Source organism: Molossus molossus, unplaced genomic scaffold, assembly GCF_014108415.1.
Source record: "Molossus molossus isolate mMolMol1 unplaced genomic scaffold, mMolMol1.p scaffold_m16_p_2, whole genome shotgun sequence".
Lineage (NCBI taxonomy): Eukaryota > Metazoa > Chordata > Mammalia > Chiroptera > Molossidae > Molossus > Molossus molossus.
The window spans coordinates 1,016,412-1,030,917 of record NW_023425355.1 but is presented as its reverse complement, the minus strand read 5'-3'; the positions used below and the strand labels follow the sequence as shown (position 1 = coordinate 1,030,917).

The following is a 14,506-nucleotide window of genomic DNA, read 5'->3' as shown; positions in this document are numbered from 1 at the left end:
TGGTGTTCCCAACCACTTATGATGTCTAAAATGATCTTATCCATTTATTCAATTAAAGAATAAAGCATCACATTGCTTAGAAAAGTTAGCACTTAAATCCATTATCAGTCATGCTGTCTGACAACTGCATTCGTCAGTCACCAGGCAAGGCACTAGAGGGTGTATTGAAAGGGAAAGATCTAGGGCCTGATCCCAGAGCAGATGCGGGTACAGTGCCAAGGTAGGAAGCCCTGGGCAGCACGAGGGACACAGTTGCCAGGGGGAAAGATTTTTTGTCAAGGACTGGTCATACTCCCACTCTAATAGCCTTGAGGAAAATATTTAATTAAGGCAGAATAGGCAAAAGGCAAAAGATTTAATGAGTTATTCACAAATCTGATACTATGGTGACTAATGCAGAAAAAGAGCCTTGAAGTTTCCTCTTACCTCTGCCATCAAGGTTCCTAAAATGTATAGAGACTGACCCCACATATGAGGCAACTTGCCCATGGGGACTCTGTCCACAGTGTGAGGATTTTGATATTCTTCATCAACCTAAATAAAAGAAAAGATGAAGAGGCCACATAAAGGGTAATAGATGGTTTAAAATACTAGATAACTAAAAAGTCAAGCACTATGACTACCATGTAGAGCAGTGTTCCTCTAACTGAGGATCTTGTCCAAAGGTAGATTCTGACTGATTAGGTGTGGGGCAAGGCCTGAAATCTGCATTTCTTTTTTTAGGAGAGAGGGGAGGAGAGGAAGCAGCCCCCTGTCCCCCCTGGGAAAGGGGACGTGGGACCCAGGTCCGTGATCCCCCGCTGCCCACCCCTGTCCCCGTCCCACTGTGGTGGCCCACTGAAATCTGCGTTTCTAACCAGCTCTGGGTAATACTGTTGATGTTGCTAGGAGCTTATGCCACCCATCCCCACCAGAATCGAAGACTGCATCTCTCCCATGGCTAATACTCTTTTTAGTGGAGAAAAACAACAGTATTCCCAACTGGCATTTTGGGGAAATGGAGACCTACTTCATTTTCCAAGACTGATCTATTCAAACAATCCCAGATTACTGGCCTCAGAGCAAAGAATATTAAATCTGGAGAGTTCACAGAGAACATCACTCTGGTTCTACCTACTGATCTCCATATCATTCTCAACCTTAAGATCAGGTCTTTGTAAAACATCAACCTCTGAACAATTAATTTTTTAACTGAGTATGGTTAATACACAAAAAGGCCATACATATTTAATATATACATCTTGGAGATTTTGAGGGTAAGTATACTATACCCTTGAAACTACCACCATAAGGTTCGGTCTTATCCTTGTCTTGCTGTGCAACAATGTCATAACTGAGTATGCTTTAAAAACTTATTTTCAAGGGAACAAAACCATATCTTTATTGTCCTATACCTAAAGACAAACTTTTACAACATAAAAATCAAAAGAAGGTACAAATTATTTGACTCAAACAAGGCAGTCCTATCGAGGTACTGCTTCTGTTCTCCCAGCCCCATATTCCAGCACTGTCCAGCTCACCTTGTCAGGGGGGACACTGTACAGCTCTGGCAGCAGTGGGACTCCATTTTTTCCCTTGATGAGGACTTCTTCAAGAGCCTCTCTATATTCTTGAACCTGTAGGTTCAAGAAAGGGAAAAAAAAATTATAGAGAGTTCCCTTTGGGGATCTAGGGAAGAGCTGTTGACAAAGAAGATCCTATTTAAAAGGAATGTATTCACCTGATAAAAGAGAGAAAAAAAGTAGGTAACATTTATTAAATGCTTATTGTAGGAGATACTATGTTAGGAGTTTTGCATGCTTTAACAGATTTAATTTTAATAACCACCCTAGGACATATATATAATTACAGACTTTTTACAGGAACATTAAGGCTCTAGGAGATTATGAACTTGTAGACTATCACATAGTGAGTGCAAGATTAAGCCCAGATCTGAGCCCAAGTCAGTCTGCCTCCACAGACCTATTTTTATCCCCTATGTATTACCTTAAGGATAGTTTCTTCACTTTACATGTAATGAGTTTTAAAACTGTATTTTACCTGCCAAATAAGTTTCTGTTATGATCAAGTTTACATGTTTTCGCCTAACAATTTGCTGTAGATTAGTAATACATAAAAAGTAAAAAAGCCCAGCTGGTGTGGCTCAGCGGCTGAGCACTGACCCATGCACCAAGAGGTGGCCGGTTTGATTCCCGATCAGGGTACATGCCCAGGGTATGCAGGTGGTGGCCAATCCATGTTCTCTCTCATCAATGTTTCTGTCTCTCCCTCTCCCTTCCTCTCTCCCTCTAAAATCAATAAAGAAAAAAAAATTTTAATTAAAAAAATATATATATATAATTTATGGTGGAAAAAATACATAGTTCTGCTATAACAGTTCTTTTGAAAACACAAATTTGTTCCAATGCGTTTGATATATTAGGGGGAAATTGAACATAGCATGAATTTCACATATGCTCACACATCATTTCAACTGAGAACACATTTAGCTGAAATAAGCTATGAAAGAATACACAAAACATATGTGCAGATAACTCAAGAAGACAATGAACCACACCCATCCATCTGATTTCCGATAACCCCACCACCACGTCGTAACCCCTGAGCTGCTCTTTTCTCGTGGCCACCTTAGCAAAATGGCTCTGTGCCTTCCTTTCTCTTTAATTCCCCCCTCTTTCTTCTCAGCCTATTTTTATTCTTCCTCTCTGTTCTATGTTCTTTTTATCTTTTATCTCACTCTTTTGATAGCTGTCTTTTGTTCTCTTCCTCTGGCATACAAGGTGGTGGGCATGGGAGCCAGGGTAAGCTGGTGGGAATGTGGGCGCACATATCCACAGGGATTTTCAGGTCTTTTTCAAGGAGCAAGTATCATATCGATTGTATTTCTTAATCATTTAACTTGTATGAAGCTGTGATAGAGTTTTTATTAGGATCCCATAATTTTGTATGTATTTCTGACCTATTTTCCCACAAGCCCTATAGTTTTTATTTCTCAAATATACAGAACATGGTAATTCTTAAGAAACATATACATCTCCTTATAGCTTAACCAACTCTACCTATGAAATTCAAAGAACTTTAGTGGTATCTTCTTCTTCAATTTATAAAAAATACTATTTTCATCATAAACACAGAGAAACCAAAGAAGTCAATGACAATACTTGGATTACTCAATGGTCAGTTATAAAGTAAAAAAAAAAGTACAGGTCTTCTAACTCCTCCCCCTCCCAAGTTCAAATAACCTAAATGTGCTTTATACTTAGTAGGCATATTTGATAAATAAATCTCTATTTAAGCAACTAAAGTTTTTTTTATAAACAATTTCACAGAATTTAAGGACTGAGGAAAATATGAGGATCAAATCAGGGTGATCAAAGTACGACAGGTTATATTCAAGTTTAAGCCATAGCCAATTTGTAGAGAGCCTGACACTAAATTTACCTAAGATTCCCAATCTCACTGTTTTCCATCAATGATTTCTACAGTGCTTTATTCATGTAGCCCAAAAAAGCAATGATGACCATGTTTTCAGGGGTGAGGACAGGAATGAGTGAACTGTAGGGTTTTTTAATTAATTTATTTATTTTTGGCTAAAGTGAGAACATCCTGTCTAAGATTTATTTTGAAAAGGACATACAGGAAAAACATCTGTAACAAAAATAAATTTTAAAAAAAGAATGCATTAGGAAAAAAAAGAAAAAGAAAAGGACATACAAAATCAGGAAGTAAATTTGAGTACCTCTAATTACTGTGGCAAGTAGACAGGGCTTGCTATTTTGCTTTCTACATTTGTTAAGAGCAAAGTATTAGAGATAGCAATATCTGAGTCTTCCAAATCCTAACCTAGTGCCCTCAACTCTTATTCTGTAGAAGACCACTCTATCTCTTCCCTATCAAGGAAAACTTCCATTTGGGCATAGGGTTGGCACAGCCATTAACTGAAAGAAGAAGACATAATAAGAATATTCTGCTAAAAAGCTCTTTCACCAGTGCATTACCTGTTCTGCATTGCCAGTGAAGACCCCATCAAGGATAAAGTACGTCCAGAACAATGGCCATTCACACTCTATATTTTCAAATAACTTCAGCTCAGCTGGTTCGTAGTATAGACGATTGGGATCCTGGTAAAAGCATAATAAGCACAGTCTGTCTTATCACTCCAAGGTCAGATAAACATCTTTAGAGCAGAGGCATTACAATATAGCCTTTCACTATTGATAGTTTGTTTCAGATAAGGCAGAGCATGTACATATTCTTCTGCCTTAGCAAGTACTTTGTGATGTGACTTATAACTACTATACCTGGGATAGTAATGACATTACAGACAGCTGTATAAAGAAGTGAGATTAATCTGTAATAAACTTTAGCTTGATTTTATACTTTTTAAGTTTTAGGTAGCAGCAGAAAATACAAACAGAAATGAATGGCCCAATAACAGAATCTTGGAAAACCATCACAGTTTAGTGAGTGAAGGACAGAAAGAGGAAAAGAATGAGGACGGTGTAGTGCTATAGCAATTAAAATAAGAAAAGAATTTCAAGAAAATGTAGAGATAGATAACAGTGATGTGCTACAGAGAAGTCAAGCAGAATAAGGATTGAAGAAAGGCTATTAGATTGGTCACTTAGAAGATTATTATGATGTTTCAGAGCATAATTTTAGTAGGGCCAGAAGTCAACAGGGCTAAAGAATAAAGTTAAAGAGACGAAGTAGACCAGGAAAGTTTGAGCTCAATGATTTAAAAAAATTATCATAATGGCTCTCAATCAGCAAATCTAAGCCTTAAATGATATTTACATTGCCAGTGGAAGTGCTTTTTATTGTTCGTTCATCTCCTTTAATAATACTTAATTTTCTCCACTGATATTTCCAAGAACTTTTGACAAATGTAACAAAAGGAAATTAATTTTTCAAGATCAAGAACTGTTTACAACTAACCAACTGCAAAACGTAAAAGGGAACCAGAAAGATCTACTGATGGAAAGATTTTTCCCTATATCATTATTAAATATTTGGGTGGAAACATACTTTGAGACTATGTAAATATTCTGTTTCTGCCTAAACTTTTATCCACTGATTTAAGCATACAACCTACAAGTAACCAACTGCAAAAAGTGGAAAGACTATACTTTCTCTATTTTGTTTAATCCAGAAAGGCTGACAAATAGAACTTAGCTATGAAGCCCAACAAAAGTAGCAAACATCACATATTATTATCCTACTTAGTGATTATTTTAAGTACCACGAGTGAAGTATTTTCTCTGAATGAGGCTACAGATAGTAGTGAACATTATACCTTGGAATCATTTTGGAGAGCGGGAACCTACCTCTTTAGGAGTTTTATATCCATCTCGTAGAAAGCGACAGCAACCATAACGACCCTGGGAATGCAGAGAAAAAACATCAGAAGTATGCACATTGGTCCAGCCATATAATTAATCAGAAATACATCCTGTGCTATAACCCCGGTAAACATTTATGCACCCAATATAGGAGCATCTGAATATATAAAGCAAATCTTGATGAACATAAGGGAGAGATCAACAGTAATATAGTCACAATAGGAGATTTTAACACCCAACTGACATCAATGGATAGGTCTCCCAGACAGAAAATCAACAGAAAAACAGGGGCCTTAAATGACATACTAGATCAAATGGATTTAATTGATATCTTCAGAGCATATTACCCCAAAGCAGCAGAATATACATTCTTTTTAAGTGCACATGAAAAATTCTCTAGGCTAGACCTCAAAACAAGTTATAATAAATTTTAGAAGACTAAAATAATATAAAGCATCTTCTCTGACCATAATGGTATGAAACTAGAAATCATTCACAAGAACAAAGGGAAAAACACACAAAGACATGAAGGCTAAATAACATGTTACTGAACAAAGAATGGGTTAACAGTGAGATCAGGAAGAAATAAAAAACTTCCTGGAAACAAATTAAAATAGAAACAAAATAACCCAAAATCTATGGGATACGGAGAAAGCAGTACTAAGAAGGAAATTCACAGCATTACAGGCCTACCTCAAGAAACAAAAAAAATCTCAAATAAACAATATAACCACACACTTAAAGGAACCAGAAAAAGAACAACAAACAAATCCCAAAGTAAATAGAAGAGAGGAAATAATAAAGATTAGAGTGGAAATGAATGAAAGAGAGACTAAAAACAAAACAATACAAAAGATCAATGAAACCAAGAGGTATTTGAAAAGATAAATGAGAGTGACAAACCTTTAACCAGACTCATCAAGAAAAAAAAGAGAGAGGACCCAAATAAATAAAATCAGAAATGAAAAAGTAACAACTCACTCCACAGAAGTACAAAGGAGTGTATAAAAATATTATGAACAACTATATGCCAACAAATTGGATAATTTGGATACATTTTTAGAAACATACCATCTTCCAAAACTGAATTAAGAAGAAAAAAAAAATCTGAACAGACCAATTACAACTAATGAAATTGAAACAGTAATCAAAAACTTCCAATGCACTAAAGTCCTGGACTGAATGGCTTCACAGGTGAATTTTATCAAAAATTCCAAGAACTACCACCTATCCTTCTCAAGCTATTCCAAAAATTCAAGAGGAGAGAAGGCTCCCAAACTAATTTTACAAGGCCAGCATTATCCTGATTCAAAAACCAGATAAAGACACTAGAAAGAAAGAAAATTACAGATCAATATCTCTGATGAACATAGATGCTAAAATCCTCAACAAAATATTACTAAACCAAATCCAGCAATACATGAAAAAGATCATACACCATGATGAAGTGGGATTTATTTAGTGGATGCAACGTTGGTACAATATGTGCAAATAAATAAACGTGACACAACACATAATGAAATGAAGGATAAAAATTATATGATCATAGCAATAGTTGCAGAAAAAGCAAAAAATCCAGCACCTATTTATAATAAAAACTCTCAGCAAAATAGGAACAGAGGGAACACAACTCAACATAATAACGACCATATATGACAAACCCACAGCTATCATCATACTCAATAGGGAAAACTAAAAGTGTTTCCCTCAAGACTGGAAATAAAACAGGAATGTCCACTTTCACCACTCTTATTCAACATAGTACTAGATGTCCTAGCCACTGCAATCAGACAAGAAGAAGAAATAAAAGGCATCCAAACTGGAAAGGAAGAAGTAAAACTTTCATTATTTGCAGATGACATGATACTGTATATAAAAAACCCTAAAGATTATAGCAAAAAAAAACTACTGATTAATAAATTCAGTAAAGTAGCCGCATGCAAAATAAACATCCAGAAGGCAATTTTTATACACTAATAATAAATTATCAGAAAGTGAAACTAAGAAAACAATCCCATTTACAAATACATATAAAAATACCTAGGAATAAATTTAGCCAAAGAGGTAGAAGACCTGTACTCAGAAAACTATAATGCACTGAAGGAAGAAACTGAAGAAGATAGAAATAATTGGAAGCTCGTGGACAGGAAGAATTAATATTGTTAAAATGTCCACACTACCCAAAGCAGTCTATAGAGTCAATGCAATTCCTATCAAAACGCCAATGTTGGATTTCATAGATCTACAACAAATAATCCAAAAATTTATATGGAACCTCAAAAGATCCCTAATAGCCACAGCAATCTTGAGAAAGAACAAAGTTGGCGGTATCACACTACCTGATATCAAGGCTATAGTAATCAAAATAGCATGGTACTGGCATAAATACAGACATATAGGTCAATGGAATAGAATATAGAGCATAGAAATAAACCCAAACTATATGGTCAATTAATGTTTGATAAAGGAGGTAAGAACATACAGCAGAGTAAAGACAATCTATTCAATAAATTGTGTTGGGAAAACTGGACAGATATATGCAAAGAAATGAAACTAGACTACCTTCTTACATGATATACTAGAATGCACTCAAAATAAATTTAAGACTTAAATGTAAGATTCAAAATCATAAAACTCCTAGAAGAAAACATAGGCAAACCCTCGCTGGTTTGGCTTAGCAGTAAGACCGTCAACCTGCGGATCAAAAGGTCACAGATTCTATTCCAGTCAAGGGTATGAACCTGGGTTGCAGGTTCCATCCCCAGCTCTGGCAAGGGTTGTGCAGGAGGCAGCCAGTCGATGTGTCTCTCTCACATTGATGTTTCTCTCTCTCCCTTCCACTCTTTCTAAAAATCAATGGGAAAATATCCTCAGGTGAGGATTAACAAAAAAATAAACAATAAAAATTAAAAGAAAAGGAAACATGGGCAGTAAATTATCAGCCATTTCTCTAAGTAATATTTTTTCTCATATATCTCCTCAGGCAAGGAAAATAAAAGAAAATATAAAATAATGGGACTACATCACACTATAAAGTTTTTGTACAGTGAAGGAAACCATCAACCAAATAATAAGACACCCCACTGAATGAGAGAACATATTTGCCAATGATACATCTGATAGGAGTTAACCACTAAAATCTATAAAAATTCATACAACTGTCTCTAGTTGGGTGGCTTAATTAGTTGGAGTGTCACTCAGTACACCAAAAAAAGTTGCAGGTTCAATTCCCGGTCAGGGCACAAACCTAGGTTGTGGGATGGATCCCTGGTTGGGGGCACATACAGGAGGCAATTGATAGCTATTTCTAGCTCACATAGATGTTTCTCTCTCTCTCCCCCTCCTCCTTTCCACTCTCTCTAAAAATCAATAAAAACATATCTTTTGTTGAGGATTGAAAAAAAAGAATTCATACAACTGAACACCAAAAAAACAAACAATCTGATTAAATAATGGGCAAGGACATGACTAGACACTTCTCCAAAGGACATACAGATGGCCAATAGACATGAAAAGATGCTCAATGTCACTAATCATCAGAGAAATGCAAACTGAAACCATAATAAAATATCATGTCACACCAGTCAGAATGTCTATCATAAATATATCAACAAACAAGTGTTGGTGAGGATGAGGAGAAAAGGGAACCCTTGTGCACTGCTGGAGGGAATGCAGACTGGTGCTGCCCCTGTGAAAAACAATATGGAGTTTCGTCAAAAAATTAAAAATGGAATTGCCTTTTAACCCAGTGATCCCACTTCTGGGTGTATAACCCTAAGAATCTCAAAACACCAATCAGAAAGAATAGGTACACCCTTATGTTCATAGCAATGCTATTTACGATAGGTAAGCTCTGGAAACAGCCCAAGTGTCCATTAGTAGATAAGTGGATAAAAAAAGCTGAGGTACATTTACACACTGGAATACTATGCAGCTGTAAAAAAAGAGACATCTCTGCCCTGGCCGGTTTGGCTCAGCGGTAGAGCATCAGCCCATGGATCAATGAGTCGCAGGTTCCATTTTGGCCAAGGGCACGTACCTGGGTTGCCATTCATCCCTGGCCCTGGTCAGGGTCGTGCGGGAGGCAACCAGCAGTAGATATGTCTCTCTCACATCGATGTCTCTCTCTCTCCCTCTCTCTCTCTCTCTCTCCCCCTCCCTCCCTCCCTCCATCTCCCTCCCACTCATCTGCAGATAAATGGAAAAATATCCTCAGGTAAGGATTAAAAAACATCTCTTATCCTGTGAGAGGACCTGGAAATTATTATATTAAGTGAAATAAGCCAATCATAGAAACAAAGATATCACATTATCTCACTTATATGTGGAATCTAATGAACAAAATAAACTGACAAAATAGAACCAGAGGCACAGATACATGGAACAGGCTGACAGCAGTCAGAGGGTAATAGAGTGAGGGAGAGTAAATAAAGGAAGGTGAAAGGATTACCTAAAGAATATATATGCATAGCCCATGGACACAGACAATAGTGTGGTGAGAGCCAAGGTAGGAGGGGCAGGGGCTGGATGGAGGTGGGCAAGGGGGGTAGGAATGAGGGTGCAATAGTGTCAACAATAAAAAATGTAAATAAAATAATGAAAGCGTCCTGGCTGGTTTGGCTCAGTGGCTGGAGCATCGGCCTGCAGTCCAGAGAGACCCAGGTTTGGTTCCCACTAAGGGTGCGTAGCTCAGTTGAAGTTTGTCCCTGGCCCTGGTTGGTTGTGTGGGTGGCAACCACTCGACGTGTCCCTTTCACGTTGATGTTTCTCTCTCTTCCTCTCTCTCCCTCCCACTCTATCTGAACAAAAAAATGGAAAAAATGTCCTCAGGTGAGGATAAAAAAAAAATTAAATCTTAGCATTTGTAACAGCATGGATGGACCTGGAGAGTAGTATTATACTAAGTGAAATAAGCCAGTCAGAGAAAGATAAATACCAAATGATTTTCTTTATATGCATAATCTAAGGAACAATATAAACAAACAAAATTGAAACAGACTCATAGACACAGAGAACAGAGTTTTGGCTGCCAGAAGGGAGGAGGTTTCAGGGGCTGGGCAAAAAAGTGAAGGGATTGAGAAGCACAGATTGGTAGTTACAGAATAGTCACAGGGATGTAAAGTACAGCATAGGGCGTAGAGTCAATAATATCGTAATAACTACAGATGGTGTCAGGTGGATACTAGACTTATCGGGGGTTTACTTCTTAAGTTATATTAATGTGTGAGCATTGTGGTATATATCTGAAACTACTACAAAATAGTATTGAATGTGAACTATATTTGAGAAAAAAAGAAATATATCATTTGCAACAGGTACATGTGTCAACCTATCACTAATACAGACACAATAATTAAAAAGTAATAATTTTAAAACCCTGATAACAGCCCAGCAGTAGAAACTGATTTGATCAATGTGATTTTAACGGAGGGCTATATTATAGACTCTTCCTTAAAGCAAAGCTCTTAGCATCATTCCATGGACTGAGAAGTCCGGGTTCGATTCCCAGGCAGGGCACATGCCCAGGTTGAGGGTTCGATCCCCAGTGGAGGACGTGCAAGAGGCAGCCAATCAATGTTTCTCTTTCACATGGATGTTTCTATCTCTCCCTTCCTCTCTCTGTAAAGCAAAGCTCATAATGTTATCCTCTTCATGGCTTTCTGCCTTAGGGTAAGTCTGTGATAGTCTAATTACTGATCTAGGTGTTCCTGCTCACAGAGCTCATAAGAGACCCTAGGCTGAAAGGAAGAAAAGAAGGAAGAAAGAGAGGAAGGAAAGAAGGAAGGAAGGAAGGAAGGAAGGAAGGAAGGAAGGAAGGAAGGAAGGAAGGAAGGAAGGAAGGAAGGAAGGGCACATTTTTTAAATTTTGAGATAATTTGAGACCTACATAAGAATTGCAAGAACAGTAGAAAGACTCCATATACCCTTCCACCACTGTCCCCTTATTTTAACCATCTTACATAGAACATTTATCAAAAACTGAAAAATTCTGCTAGTGGCTTTTTTCTGTCCCAGTATCTGTTTCAGGATCCCACTGCATTTAGTTGTCACATCTCCTTAGTCTCTTTGAATCTGTGGCACTTTCTCAGTCATTCCTTGTTTAAAAAGTGTTGCCTTGACACTTTTGAAATGTGTGTCAGTTATTTCGCATAATGTACCTCAGTTTGATTTTGTCTCGTGTTTTCTCATGATGAGATTGAAGTTATGTGTCATTGGCAAAGATGTCACAGAGGTCAGAGGTGTTGTGCACTTCTCATTGCACTGTATCAGGAGTACATGACGTCAATACGCCTTATTACTGTTGATATTAACCCTGATCACTTAGTTAAATCACTGACGTGGGTCATACTAAAGGTCCGAAAAGATAGTAATTTCCTCTTACAGTAAGAATCCTAAAGGAAAGAAAGGCACATGTAGACGTACCTGAAGCTTGGTGATGATTTCTTGTTTTGTGACCTCCACCAAATGATTATCCTCTACTGCAAAGGCCGGGAAGGAAACAACTGAAAGTAGACTAGCATCAACCTCTTTGGATGTTGAAGCTCGGGGGAGTATTGAATTAAGGATAGACTAAGAGAAAGGGAATCAAATGTGGCACATTAGTCAATAACTCAGTGTTGTAAAACTAACAGATTTAGTTTCAAAAGATTTATGTAGAAGAGGATCATTCAGAAGAAAATGTAAACATAATTCAATAGTGAGAGGTTTAAAAACTAGCTATTTCTGTAAGTTAGCCCTGGTTTCAATCCTGCTTTCAATGTTTTCCAATCCTGATTATTAAACAGCTACTGATGGATACAGAATACTCTTTTTTTTTTTTAATTTATTAATTTTTTATTTTATTTTTGTTACAGATGTTTCTCCTTTTTTCCCCAATTGACACCCTCCTCCCCAACCCCCCCACCCCATCCCTGGTTTTGTTGTCCATGTCCATTGGTTATGCGTACATGCATATAGGTAATACAGAATACTCTAAATATCATTACCCCATTCACAATCTCATCGCTCCATTAACATCTATTTAAGCATAAAGATAAGAGAAAATGTAGCAGCTGAAAAGTAGGAAATGGAAGTTTCAGCTCATATATCCTCGATATTTATTTTTTCCACAAAAAAACTTTGCTTTTAGAAGATGCGTTCAGATATTTACCATTTAAATAGTCTAAACCCCAAACATTTAACCCTACAACCAACCTGGAACACAGAAATGCTTCGGAGCCATTATCAACATTGAAAAATCAATCACCCCTTGCTCTCTTGCTATATTTAGAAAAGGAGATACTCAGGAGCAGAGGCCATACACTTGATATGACAACAGAGAAGGATTCCATATACTATGATGGGATCCCTTTATAACCTTGGGTGAGAGAACAGGATTATGATCTATGTTACAGCTAATGTTATATCAGCCTTATCTTAGTATAGGATGTTTGATAAGACATTCTTGGCACATAGTAATAAATAAGATGATCTATTCTCAATCAGGTCTCCTTATTCTAAAGTCCATACTAAGTCCGAATCTGGGTAAAATAAAATTGTCTATAATGTGGTCCATTATTTTCTTACCTGGCAGTGTTGCACTTCATCAGCAAGGACATGAATAACTGATTGGGGCCCACCTTTCACACCGAACAGATCCAGTTCATCTAATGCTTCCAGGGCTGCCTATGAGGAACAGAGAAGGAAAGGTCAATTTCAGTATTGGAAAGATACATATTTCTACTCCCTGTACCTCAATATTGTATCAATGTACACAATGTCATTTTGAATATGTTCAGCAGAACATAAAATACAATAACATTCTTTATTCTGAGGGGGCCTCTAAGTTTTTCTTTGCCTTCCATATTATCCCAGAGACAGTTAAGATGATGGTTGTAGCCATCTTTTCATGATAAAAATCCTCAATAAGTTCATTATAGAAAGAACATACCTCAAAATTATAAAGACCATATATGACAAACCCACAACTAACACTGTACTCAACAGTGAAAAACTGAAAGTTTCTTCTCTAATATCAGGAACAAGACAAGGATGCCCACTCTCATCACTCTTACTCAACATAGTGCTAGAAGTCGTAGCCAAAGCAACTATGCAGCACAAAGAAATAAAAGGTATCTAATTTGAAAAGGAAGTAAAATTGTCATTAATTATAGATGATACAATCTTATATATAGAAAACCATAAAGACTCAACTAAAAAACTAGTAAATGAATACAGTAAAGTTGAAGAATATAAAATCAGCATATAGAAATCAGTGGTGTTTCTGTACACTAACAACAACACATCTGAAAAAGAAATTAAAAAGTAACTATCCCATTCACAATAGCATCAAAATTAATACAATATTGAAGAATAAATTTAACTAAGGAGGTGAAATATCTGTACCATAAAAACTACAACATCTTGATAAAAGAAATTGAAGACATGAACAAATGGAAAGATATCCCATGTTCATGAAATAGAAGAATTAATATTATTAAAATGTTCATACTACCCAAAGCCATTTACAGGTTCAAAGGAATCCCTATCAAGATTCCAATGACATTTTTTAAAGAAATAGAAAACAATCCTAAAATTTGTATAGAACCACAAAATATCTCAAATAGCCAAAGCAATCACAGAAAAGAAGAACAAAGCTGAAAGCATCACACTTCCTACTTTCGAATATACTACAAAGGTATAATAATTAAAATAGTATTATATGGGCATTAAAATAGACACATAGATCAATGGAACAGAATGGAGAGCTCAAAAATAAACCCCTGCATTTATGGTTAATTAATATTTGACGAGGGAGTCAAGAACACTCAATGAGTCTTTGAGGAAATTCACACTGAAGCATTTAGGAGAAATAGAATATCACACCTGCAATTTCCTCTCAACTGGCTCAGAAAAAAATAACGTGCACATCCTTCTATTTTTAATCTTTCTGTATCAAAAGTTATATTAGAGCATTAGCTCTTATAGGTAGTTTAGATTGGAGTTCTTTTTATAAATCATTCTGTGTCTTTGCTTTTTGGTAGGAGAAACAAATTAAGTCATGCATATTTATCGTTATAATGGATATTTTTTAATCTGATTTTTGCTATTTTATTTGATGCCTTCTTGCTGTTTCCAAAGAGCTGGAATTGAGGCAGTAGCAGTGGAAAAGAAAAGATAGAGCC

The 14,506-nt window shown here is 36.6% G+C and overlaps 1 protein-coding gene across 2 annotated transcripts in view; it reads right to left on the bottom strand.

Annotated features, from left to right (window-relative positions):
• Positions 1-14,506, bottom strand: part of PHKA1 (phosphorylase kinase regulatory subunit alpha 1) — a 119,373-nt gene that overhangs the window by 71,132 nt on the left and 33,735 nt on the right. For both annotated transcript variants that reach the window (XM_036271140.1, XM_036271141.1), the window contains exons 7-12: positions 12,909-13,007; positions 11,766-11,912; positions 5,328-5,381; positions 3,999-4,121; positions 1,521-1,616; positions 427-534 (exon numbers count right to left, since the gene is read on the bottom strand). In XM_036271140.1, coding sequence (XP_036127033.1) covers positions 427-534; positions 1,521-1,616; positions 3,999-4,121; positions 5,328-5,381; positions 11,766-11,912; positions 12,909-13,007 — 627 coding nt within the window. The remainder of the gene's footprint in view (positions 1-426; positions 535-1,520; positions 1,617-3,998; positions 4,122-5,327; positions 5,382-11,765; positions 11,913-12,908; positions 13,008-14,506) is intronic.